The sequence below is a fragment of the Perca flavescens genome, chromosome 6 (genome assembly GCF_004354835.1).
Source record: "Perca flavescens isolate YP-PL-M2 chromosome 6, PFLA_1.0, whole genome shotgun sequence".
NCBI lineage: Eukaryota > Metazoa > Chordata > Actinopteri > Perciformes > Percidae > Perca > Perca flavescens.
Window position 1 is genome coordinate 11904450 of NC_041336.1, and position 12692 is coordinate 11917141.

Consider the following 12692-nt stretch of genomic DNA (forward strand, 5'->3'; position numbering starts at 1 on the left):
TTACAGGGCAGCAAAGTAAGAGACTAGATTCAAATACACAAAACTAAAAAGAGATGCAAAACAACTACAAAGAGACATAACACTACAGAAAGACAAAAGAGACAAAATCAACAACTAAATAGAGACAGGATTATTAATTATGTGCAGTTTACTATTGCTTAAGCTTTGAGTAATTTGTACTTATTTTACAAATGTGCCCTCCTTTATATAACTGTGCCCCAGTCTGGCTTCAACATTGAAGAGTTTTAAAAGCCACTGCTGCCTATCAAACCCAAATGTGCAGATGTACAATCATGTAAATGTTTTGGAGCTGTAATGTTATACTAGAGCTGCAACAATTAATCAATTAGCTAGTCGATCCAAGAGAAAATTTATCTGCCACCATTTAGATAATCAGTAATCAGAAGTCCCTCCCTGATGTATACAAACCTCTCCTTTAATACTCCCCATACTCCTTCCCAATAATCTTTCATCTTTTGGCACTTCCAAAATATGTGACAAGCTTTTAGTTATTTTACTGGCAAATGTTCAATAATATCACCAAATATGATGTAAAGATGATATATTCCGTGGCTTAGTCATTGTTTTTTTGTTACACTGGTGTGGCTGCTTGCATTTGAGATAATTCCGGTTAGGAATCAAATCTGATCTGAAACAATTCTTTTTTTCAAGGGAGTTGCCTTCTTAAACATTCTGGAAACAAACACCACAATCCGTACAAACATGTTTGATTGTCCAACAGGAACAATCAGTCTGAATGATATAACTGATATTTACGGTCCACACCTAAAAATTTACAGATAACCAAGCATTTAAGAGATTGTTTTTTTTGTTGAGCCGTCCACATTCTGACTATTGGAGTGGTTTGCTGTGAAATCTTCCTGGCTATAAGGTATAGTACAAAATCAATTCCTTTGACCTCATTCTGGTAATAAAAAAATTCCAAGTGTATGCTTACCTTGGATAATGTATTAATAATTTATCCATGCATGAGGGGTTTTAATGTGACATACAGAATTCTTTTTTAGATTTCTCATCTTTCTGCAAGAATGATGGCTGGTCACAAGTGTCTCCTTTTCCACTACATTTTGCTGACTGTTGTGTAAGTATAATACAGTTTTGCAAGTAAAATATAAGAATATATTGATGGTTTTTAGGATGCCAATTTCAATTTGTGGATTTGGAGTTATTATAACACCACAAAATCATGCTCTAAATCATCAGTGGTTTATGCCGTGGAAAAGACCTGTTCTTCAATGACGATGGAAACCTCGTACTCCCGGGGTCCTACAATATGCAGAGTCTGATTGGCAATGACCAGGGGGTCATGCATGGGGTGATGTACCAGCACAGCACTCTCAAGGAAGTCCTAGCCACTGTCCGAGCCTTCCTGACAGAGTTTCAGACTGAAGCTGTGCTCATTAGAATCCAACCAGAGTCTTTTGAGAAAAACACTGTCAATCAAATGGTGCAGAGTCTGATTGGCAACGACCAGCATGTCTGGGTGACTTCTGGTATGCCAAATATGGGTCAGGTCAGGGGGAAAATAGTCTTTTTGCAGAAGAGCACCTTCACACTAGGAATCCCCCTCATAGATACAGACGGGAAAGGTCAAACCAAGGTTACTAACGTTAAAGATAAAGACAACCGAATTATAAAGCAGCTGAACCAAGCCACTGAAGCCTGTGGGGGTGATAATGAGGTTCTGACTTACACTAGCGGCACTGGCTTTGGTACTTTCTGGGGAATGTTTCTGACTCCAAAGAGAGTGGCTGAAAAGGTAAACCCATGGTTCAATCAATACCTGAGACAGTTTTACCCCAATCAGCCCAGGCCATGCTTTGGTATCATTGCCATGGACTTTCCTGGCATTGACCTCATTCAAACTGTTATCAATTTAAACTGGTGGTAATTGTATACAATATGCCCCATCATGTGTTTGAGAGGTTGAGTATTTGAATCTGGGGAAGTCTTTCCTGTATTGTCATGGTTGACACTCTATCGATATATCTGAAAATATAAAATGTAATCTGAAAAGTGATACTCTGCTTGTCTTTGTCAGTTGTATCCTGAACTGTGGCATTTATGACAAAAATACATTTAATTTTATTACCTCCTCATTGATGTGAATTGTTGATTTTGCATCTCAATGTCTTTGTATTTAGTTTAATGGTGCCTTAATGTGCTCCTTATCAATACATTGTTGGAATAAGTACACAGATTTATTAGTTTAGGTAAAGTACCAATACAACAACACATCAAAATCCTCCAGTAAAAATATTGCATTTAAAATCTTACTTCAATAAAAGTACTATTATCAGTACATATCTACTATGCTTCTTGATATTCTGAATGCTTCTTACACATGTATGAAGCTGTGATGATAACAATATTATAGCACAGTGTAGAAATTTATGCTAAAATGTGACAGATGACCGGTCTGGCCCTAAAAAGGCCAGACTTATCTGACTCCAATTCTATGGTCACTACACTCTGAATAGTGTTCGTTTACTGGTAGATCAGAGAAATAAGACTCAGGATCCGAAATAAGACTCAGGATTCGTCCAGTTAAAGTTAATAACAAGCTTTAGTGAAGAATGATATTGCAATCTACAATTACGTGTACACGGATCAGACATGAATACAGGTCTATCTTTCACCTATCCATCAGACAAAGATTCCCCCTGCATCTGATGCCGCTAAGTTAAAATACTGTCTTATTTATTCAATTCTGTCCGTCCCCGGTGGTGCTGTCATTAGTTTGGATCCAGTCCAGATCTTCTGGCTCCAGCCGGCTCCTAACGATATGTAACACACGCCTTTCCCATTCTCAGGTCAAAAGAGACAAGTCGCTATTGTTGGATTTGAACACCTGTGTGTTTCTAATCTTCTGAGTTTCATGAGAGCCAAGGTCATTTCCATACTCTGTGCCACAAATCCCGCGCTTGCAAAACATTGCTCCATTGTTGCCTTGTCCCCCCCCCCCCCGATCAGAGAAGACCTTTTTTCAGGCAATATCTCACACTCCCTTTATAATGTCTTATCACTTTAAAACCAGATGGCCTCTCATAAACCAGAGAAATGGAGGCAACTAGGTCAGCTTCATGAACTCTAAAAACCTATAACTTTACTCTCACAAAATATATTCTAACAACAGACAGAATCCATTCGGTTGCATAAAAAGATTTTTTTAGGTCGTAAAAATACTGTAAATAAAAACAATCAACACAGAGTATTCACATTTATCATTGTGCTTAGCAAGGGGAGGTACTTCTGGTAACAGCTCTGTCTCTCCTTCCTGGTTTCAGAGCAATAACAATAACTGCGCAACAGCCTTACAATCGGCCAGACTTTGTCAGGCAGAGTACATTCGTTCAGCTTTTTCTTCTACTCTAACAGACACAAACATGTAAGTCTTTTTGTCATGTTTGATTACGTTTGTAAAGGACCTTAATTCAATTATAGCCCATCCTTATTATGGTCCTGTACTGCTATGTAAGTGAACCTATAGCCCTACATTTAAGATATTTAGTGCTCATAAAGTGTGTTTTTGGAAACTTATATAATATTTTATTTTGGACAAAAATATTTTGTTGGAGCCATAATGTAACATAGATTACAATACAAATATAAAAACATAACGGAATATATTGCAGTAAGGCTCTCAGGCATTCTGTAATTGTGTTCATCTATTTATTCTCCTGTAGATCGGCTTTTCTAATTATATCTGAGTCAGCACACATGTAGCCTAGGCATTTACTCTTCCCTCCTCTTTTGCATCTTTTGTTGAAGAAGTAACCTAGCTCCTTCAATGTGCATATGATAATTATTCACTGTGGACTGTAATATTTCAGATGTGCTTGAGGAAGATTTCCGCTCATGTTCAAAACGTTGTGCACATTCAAAATATATGTGTTCTCTGAGATTTGGAGGAGTTGTGATATTTTGAGAAAAATAAAGTTATAACAGGCTATTACAAGAATATACAGACCACGGAAGGCGCGCTGCTCATCTCTATTTTTACAGCGAGAGTGGACACCACCACTAAAGACAAAACAACGTATTATCCGTGCATTTATATGGAACTAAGCTTTAGGAGCTTTCCATCTTTACTGTCCTCCCTGTTACGTTGCATTTGGAGATTGACACTTTTTGACTGGCGAGATGGTAGCAACCGGAAACAACAACTGCAAAAGTAAGTTGTTCAAAACCTTTTTTAGTGAACTCTGACCGACTCTGGCCACCGAAGCACAGCAACCCGTTGCCGACGCTGCTTCGTCACCCGGATCGTTGGTCTGATTGGTTGAAGGACTATCCAATTGCGTACAGAGTCATTTGAACTATGCCCGTTGATCACGCCTCTTGTGCAGCAGAACATACAGAGCAGACTCCCCAGACTAAGGTTCAGTCTTAAAAGATTGAGCTTGGTCTGGTGATAGAAAGACTAAGTTCCCCTAGCACTCCCATTCAAAAGGCCATTTGACCGAAAAACAAGAATACGGTAAATCTTAAAAGTGGCCGTCTTAAATATGCTTTTAAACGAAAGTTTAACTCGGGTACATTCACAAAAACACCCTAGGTTGCAGTTTGGCGAGAGTTAAGCTTTAAGAGAACACTCGGTTGCCATTTTATTATGCAATTATCTAGAAACTATTGCAGACTTATAGAACATCCATTCAGATCCTCCCTTCATGTAGGTTATTAATGTAATGATCAAATTTTGTTTAAACTATTTTAGAGATGTTTTGAATCAACTAATGGTTATTTTGGAGGATTGGTGCGGATGAACTGTAATGCATTCTACAGAGAGGTGTTTCTGTTATTTAGCCTACATACCAAAAACCCACCAGCTAGCCTGCCAGTGTCTCCTACACATAGATACTCTAGACCAGAGATCTTCAACAGGGGGTCCTCCAAATTATTGTCAATTTTTCAATTTTCTTTCATCAATTTAAAAGTATTTACATAATTCTAAAATAGTATTAGCAAATTATAAATCCCGACTGATGATAGACTTACTGACCTATAGGTAAGGTAGTCACTAAAGTAGCCATCCAGGGATACAGTTAATCCTAAAATTCCACATGTATGTGTAACATTAAAATATGATTTATGAAATCATGCCAACAATTATTGTTTTAATAGCTTGGTATTCTATGCAAAAAAAGGTATATATAAAGGTTTTAGGCTGCCCTACACTTTATTGTAGGTCCAGTTTAACATGCAACTTCATTTGCAACAATATATGTAGTGTGTGTGGGGGGGTTCTTGCTCCTTCTCTCTTTCACTTAAGGGGTCCTTGGCTTAAAAACGTCAAAGACCCCTGCACTAGACCTTCAGTATTGCACTTCCCTAAAATTTGGGGAATCCTAAGAGACAGATGTAAAAAAGAAAAGGGACAATCAAAACCGCAGAGCTCGTGATATCCTGAGTTCTTAGTATGGGTCAAGCTCTAAAAATGCTGAATCGTGCGATTTCTAAAATGCAACTTGATACATAGGTTACTCTATTGGATCTTTCCTGCCTGGTAAATGCCACATCCCTAGTTTATAATGAGGGCTGTGTGTTAGAAACTTTAAACCTTCAGCCTAATCAGACATAGCCCTGATGGGTTATTTTTTCAGACTTGAGAAAACTCCCTCCAGAGCCTTTAGACATTATACATCTGCTTCTGCAGGCTCTGCAGCACTCGTCCTGCTAACTAAACTGATCTTTTTGTTCAGAATTTGTGGGGTGCCCCTTTAACTTCAATCATTATCACACCTCTTAACATAATTCTGACAAGCCTAAGGTGTGATGCTGCTAAAAAAAAGCCCACACATGGATTAAAACAAAGCCTAGGAAGCACTAAAATGTCAGACCATTCAAAATCACTACTTAATTTTGTAATTAATTAATAGGCTTTCGATTCCAATCAACCCCCAATTTATCAACATAAATGACCATCCTGTAAGTAACAAGAGAACATATATAGTTTTTAAACATTATATTACTATAATAGTTTCTATCAATCATCCCCAATCATTATGATTCACTGTTTTGTGCACTATGGTGGAAACTGTGTTCATCAAGTTTAACAGCCCGAGTTGTAACAGTTAGAGATTTGAAAACTAACTAACCAAATCGTCTGTTTTACACAGCCGTAGAACAGTAGGTCTGGAGGAATAGAAGACAAATCAGCACACATACTTTAACGTTAAGATTCAGCAAATAGTTATTTAAAGATCAAAGAATCAGCAACATCAACCATGACCTGATACAATAAAATTGAAAGTTTCTTTACTCTCTTGTTTCTTTCAGTCTACAGGAGCAGGCAGGATGTCTGTGACCATGACCAAGGCCGATGGGATCACAGTGTTCACTGTGACCTCTGACCCCCAAAGTGTTTATCCTCCTCTGTGCCAAATCCTCAAAAGCCTTTGCTACAGCCCTGTGTGCTGCTCTGTGTCTCAGCACCTGAGAAGTGTCCAGAGAACTTCTCAGTCAGTACTGGGGGTGAGTTACAACCTTTATATGTTTTTAAGTTGCCCTGTGAAGTGTTAAAGCTTTTGTATGCTACACTGAATTTTTTATTCAGTACTTTTTCTTTCCCCACTCAATTCTGATTTCAACTTTGAGTAAATAATCTATTGTTGTGGAATAATTCAACAAAGTGGCAACTTTTGGTGAAGCCAACACGGAAGTGCCAAAAACTGCAGTTGCTGGAATGTTACTTGTGGCTGGCTCAAAAAGGGAGTCAATCTCCATAGACCCCCATGTTAAAATCAACTTCACAAGCATAAATATTTATTTGGGCGCCTCAGATCCATCCACAATCCACCTCTTTGCCCATTTTTGGCAACAGCCTGAGCCACCGGAAGCCGCCCACTTTGAGCTTTCTTTTGGCTCTTCAGAAACCTATGGGTGACGTCATGTGGACCATTCTACTACTCCATATTTCATACAGTCTATAAATTAAACTAAAACAAATTCTTGATCTCTGCCAAGTTTTTCCATTACACTCCCAAGGCTTTATACCTATATAGGAAAGCTTCATTTAAAAAAAAAAACTATGGGGGAAATTGATCCAATACAACAATAACAATTGCAGCACATGGGTGCTCTCCAATTACCTTGAACAGTGTCACCTGGTAACTGCAGTTATACTGTACATGTGTTAGCTGTTCTTGCTGTGTTTCCTCCTGCACAGGCTCTGCACATTATGGTTGGGTTGCTCAACATCGGCCTTGGAACGATACTCGCTTGCAGTCAAACTGACGATTGGTATGTGCCATTTAATCAAACCGGATTTCCTTTTTGGCTTGGAGGATTGGTAAGAAAGCTACTGTTGTATTTGTTCTTTTGTGTCATAAATAAATTCCAATATAATTTGCCTTGCAAAATTTACATCTGTAAACTCCCAAGCCTCTCCCAAAGTTAGACTGACGACAAATACAACAGCTGTTCTCATACAGTACAGTGTAAATTAAGACTGATCTCACTTTGCAATTGCCAAATGATATAAAATATATAAAATTCACTACAGAGTTCTGAGTCCAATCCGAGCATATTTTAACTGATAGGTATTAGCCAAGCTTTTTTGACATTGGACTACCTTACAGAATTCTGAATATTGTTATCGGACATCTTAATCTTAGTTCTAAGATGACATTGATCAGTACCGGTTGCTTTGCCTCTTGTCTGCCAGTGTGATTGATGATGAGGGTTACCTAGTTTCCATCTTGATATTAATAATTTTATAACAATAATAATAATAATATTCTTCTGTATGAGTACTAAACATCTCAAACAGTTGCTTTTTGTCCTCTCATACAACTAACATTAGTTATAAGACCTTGATACACTGGCCCACAGTGACTAACGTTATGTGACCCCTTTCAGGCTGATGCAGGACTTGACATGATGAGGGTTACCTAGTTTCCCTCTTCATGCTCCAAATGCTGGTCACTCAGTCAAAGATACTGTGAATGACATTTATGAATTTAAGTGTTTGTTTGGAAGAATGGAAGTCTAAATATTTTGTATTCTTTTTTTTTTTTTTTTTTTTTTTTTTTTTTTAGTTTATTTTGTTTGGCTCCATTGGCATTTTGTCTGAGAAGTACCCCAGTCCATGTCTGGTGAGTAGTTCAGCCTTATAACATCCTCATGCCATCTTAAAATAACTTCATTCATTTTTATTATCATCTCACATTTTTGTTTTAGTTCAGGACAGATAAAATGGAGAAAAATGTTGTTCTTGGTACAGAATATACACACCCACATGGTCTCACATTAATACAGTATGTATATTAATTGGAAAGGGCATAATATAGGTTCAGTGTCTTGCTCCAAGGAACTTTGACAGAGTTGCAGTGTGTTTTTAAAAGTAACCTGCCACACCATTATTATTATTATTATACTGGCCTGTATGTGTGTATATTGGCATATATACATATTTTTGTATGTATATATAAATATATTATTTTTTTTTTTTATTTCTACCCATTTAGGTATATATTTACTTATGTGTACATGTAGGTAGGAATACATGTGTATATTTGTGTATCAGTAGGTATATTTGTATTTACTTTTTATTTTATATTAATTTGTTTTTCATAAATACTTTTTCTTTTCAAAATATAGAATGAGGAGTATTGAGGTAATGTTGGTTTCAAACAGTGTTAATCATATATAATGTAATGTTATTGTTTCATGAACAACAAGATAGAACTGGAAATGTCATGGATATATATGCAATAATCTGAAAAAAAGTAACCAGCCACACAGCTGTTATTAGTGTAAAGGGTAAGATAGTCGGTGGCTTTTACATTCCATGAGTATTTATTCCAATATTGTCTTTTATTTTAGGTCATCGTCAATGTGATCCTGAATCTAGCAGGAGTTGCTTTTGCCATTACAGCCATCGTACTCTACAGCCTAAATATGGCACGCATTTACGTGTGGTGGACGTGTAGAAATTATGACAATAATTACTATTCAGGGTACAGAAGACAGACTACAACTCCTACTCCTGGGGAGAACATCATGATGGAGAAATGCTTGGAGGGCAAAGAACTGGCTCTGGTAAGTGTAGAAAATGTCATCTCAGCCGTCAAGATACAACTTGTACAAACTCATGACTGGAAAATAGAGGGCTTTAATTATTATTGTTGATGAATTAATTAGTCCACCGACAAAAATCAATCACCAACAATTCTGTATAATGTTATAATGCTCGCCTAGCTGCTAGCATGGAACGCCCTCATGCGCAACTGACTAGCTAGCAGTGCTTACCTAGCTACTGCGCATGTGCGACTCCCAACAAAGGTGGAATGGAAGTGTGATGCCTCACTTTGTAGCTAAAACAGAGAGCTCAACACACAGGGTGAAACGAGGAGCTGCAGCAACAAAAACATGGTGTTTTTTGAAAATAAACCATATAAACCTATTCTGATATATCTGAAAATGAGCATAATATGAGCACTTTAAATCTATACAGAACAAACAAATGTGTTTCTTTGTGTCCAACCAGATGCTTTTGAGAAGCATGGATGCTGTGCTGATTGTCCTGTCAGCCCTGGAGCTCTGCCTCACCATCAGCTCTGCCATCATGGCGATCAAGGCTCTAAAGAGCAGTGAGAAGGGAAAAAAAGAGGTAGAGTTTAGGAAAATCAAATGTCATTGTTAAACCTGTTGTTCATCCAGGTTGACTGAACACAACCACTTTATTTCTTTTCTTTTTAAAGTTCTTTGTTGTTTAAATGTTGTATGTGTCAACAGAGCTAACTTTCAACTTACAAATGGTGCCCCATTTGTAAGGAACATGCATTTGTGGGATGAGCAGCAGCGCTGAGTATGTGGGTGGCGCCCATGAAAAAATTGCCATATCTTCTCTGCCAATGCCAAACAGCTTATTCTGCCATTGACTCGTTTGGTGTTTGGTGGATTGGAAGATTGGAGTTTGAAGAAACAAGACATATTGGCAATTTAACAATTGATTCATTTCACAAACAGGAGCCTCAGTAGCGTGTGGAAGAACCATACACAGGGGCACCATTTGAAAGGGAACTAAACAGGCTTTCCAACGGTATAAGATTATTGCCTTGTTATTGCAGAGAAATAATCTACCAAACACAAATTTCCTTACTTTTTGTGCTAAGTTTATTTAATGTGAAGACACTAGATTGGTATTGATCCTCTCATCTAACTCTCAGTAAGAAAGTCAATACACTTATTATGTTAAATGTTGAACTTTAAGAACTTTAAGAACTGCCAAGTTGTATTTTCTTCCACATTCTAAATTTCACAATATTGAAAAGACAACAAAAATCCCTGCAGGACATAGGACAGCAGTACAGTTGATGAGTGTATGCAATGTGTAAATATGGTGTTAAAGATTTGAGAATGTTCGCACCTTTTTATCGACCTTACGATGTTATTTTTCATTTTTTAGAAGACTGGTGACCCAGAACTCTACAAACCGCTACTGGAGGATGTCACCTGTAACCCCACAGTCTGAATGAAAATATCTGCTTTGTGCTCTGAGTTACCAGGTATAATCCTGTGCATTCATACCATTGAGTGTATATCTATGTAATGTCAATGATTTAGTCAAATTCAGGGGGTATGCTTAAAAATCCTGCACTTATATTTTGATGAGTATGATTTTCTATTGAATAATGTGCCTTACGGTCAGCTAGTGTAGGTAAAAGGGAGGTTCATTAATGTGAATGTGTAACATTGATGGATAGATACGGTTTTTGTTTGCTATTTTACAATATTAAGTTAAAAAAAAAGTCATCAACACTGTTGACTGTACAAACGTTTTGTTGATTGTGCTTCTGCTGTGTACTTTATAATAAACCTTAAAGCCTGACACAAAAATGTAATCAGTTTAATAACTAGTTGTGCTCTTTGTGTACAAATAATAAACCGTAATTATTAAAGTGCTCATATTATGCTTTTTGGCTTTTTCCCTTTCCTTCATTGTGTTATATATCTTTTTTGTGCATGTAATAGGTTTACAAAGTGAAAAAGCCCAAAGTTCACCCCAAAGTGACTTACCATCTCCAACAGAAAACACTGTTCACCAACTGCTCCAAACAGCTCTGTTGTAGTCCAGCCTTTACTTCCATGACAAACGTGCGTCACTTTGTAACACACGTTAGAATGCTCGCCTAGCTGCTAGCATGGCACGCACTCTTACTCTGCTTCTGACTGGCTAGTAGTCCTTAACTAGGTACCTCTAAATACAATTATGAACCTGGAAGTGAACATTTCATGAGCACTTTAAGGGAAGTGTATTAATTTAAAAAATAACCGCTATTTAAGGAGCAAATAAGAAGGCATATAATTTCTAGATCTGTTTTTAGCTAGGCTATATGCTAGCGCCATATACTAGGTGCTTAATTTATGTTACTCACCCTCATAGTTGTGGACGTAACTTGATATGTCCCACTTCAATGCTTTCTCCCGTTTCCTGATGGGTGCAGTTGAAAGTGCGTTGACCATTCTGTGCACATTGTTGACATATAGTAATAATAAAGCGATGGATGGCGTGGGTAAATAAACTCGGTTACAGAGCAGCCAACCGCAACAGACATTCTAAAGTAAAGCAAACGCACCCTCAACGGGGCAGGGATCATTTCATTGGTCAACACTACAGCTGGCATTCTATTGGTTGGGGAATTTTTATATGATTGTAACACCAAAAAAAATACGACCGCAGGAGAAATCCAAGAGCAGAAGATTTGCAAGTGTGCAGAAGCAGCCTGAGTGCGAGGAGAAGGGCCGAAGCTGAGAGCAGGAAATCTGTCCAAGTGTAGCGGAGTTAATAATTCCACTTGCCATTAAAAGGTAACTTTTCATTTGGCTAGTAGTTTCCATATGAGACAGACTTGTTGTGTAACATGAGCGCCATCTATTGGTGCTATTCTGCGGACTTTAGGGTACATTCTTAAACACCATCACCAGTCTGCAGTAGCCCATTTCATGGTAAGTCACATATACTGAGCTCCACTGTTATAGTTAGGTAAATGTATTCATTGTGATAACATGTTAGTATGCATGTAGTGTATTCACACAAGACTCAAATTTTATATTAGAGACCAGTTTTGTTTTGTTTCTTTTGTTTAAGCTTACATGAAAAAGCTCACCACGTTGTCCTAGCTTGCTAGTCTGGTTAGCCTAGCTTGATAACCTAACTTTTATGATATAACCGTGGCAACATTAAACTGAATAATTTCTGTTTTCATTTTAGCTACCTGGAGCTCTATATAGCGACGAATGTGATTGTGAAACACTGTTCTGCTATTTATCAGAATAAACGGCTGTTGATAGCCAAATTAGAGCGACGGCTTCGTCTGTAACACAACGCAAGAGAGAGTACACACCCGCTACACAAGCAACATCATATCTGAGTCCAAGCAGAAAGTTTGAGCACAAGCAGAGCAAATCAAAGCGTGAGCAGTGACTATTTGAGTGTGAGAGCATTTTAGCATTTTTAAAATGGCTCCCTTTATCTTAAAAAAGAGACACGTCAAAACTGGATACCTACTCTTGCCAGAAAACATTAACAAACATGTATTAATTTTTTAGCTCTGCATATTGAAGTCTTGTTTCTTGTAATATGGGCTTACTTGCAGGTACAGAAATCATGAAGCAGACGAGGGAATCCAAGGGAAGTCCAACAGACGTTAAAACAGGCAGGTAAC

The 12692-nt window shown here is 37.7% G+C and overlaps 2 protein-coding genes across 3 annotated transcripts; both read left to right on the top strand.

Moving 5' to 3' along the window:
* The first annotated feature begins 1294 nt into the window (after positions 1-1294).
* LOC114556835 (uncharacterized) lies at positions 1295-1912 on the top strand. Its single transcript, XM_028579885.1, has one exon. The coding sequence runs from the start codon at positions 1295-1297 to the stop codon at positions 1910-1912; it is 618 nt and encodes a 205-aa protein (XP_028435686.1).
* Positions 1913-3301: 1389 nt separating this feature from the next.
* On the top strand, positions 3302-10939 carry LOC114557709 (high affinity immunoglobulin epsilon receptor subunit beta-like). 2 transcript variants are annotated; one of them, XM_028581338.1, is made up of 7 exons: positions 3302-3409; positions 6301-6495; positions 7190-7312; positions 8061-8117; positions 8848-9063; positions 9512-9634; positions 10433-10939. In XM_028581338.1, exons 2-7 carry the CDS (start codon positions 6319-6321, stop codon positions 10496-10498), a joined length of 762 nt encoding a protein of 253 aa, XP_028437139.1. In that variant the 5' UTR covers positions 3302-3409; positions 6301-6318; the 3' UTR covers positions 10499-10939. The 2 variants fall into 2 exon arrangements, with proteins under 2 accessions (XP_028437139.1, XP_028437140.1); XM_028581339.1 differs by having other exon boundaries at positions 10436-10939.
* The last annotated feature ends 1753 nt before the right edge of the window (positions 10940-12692 follow it).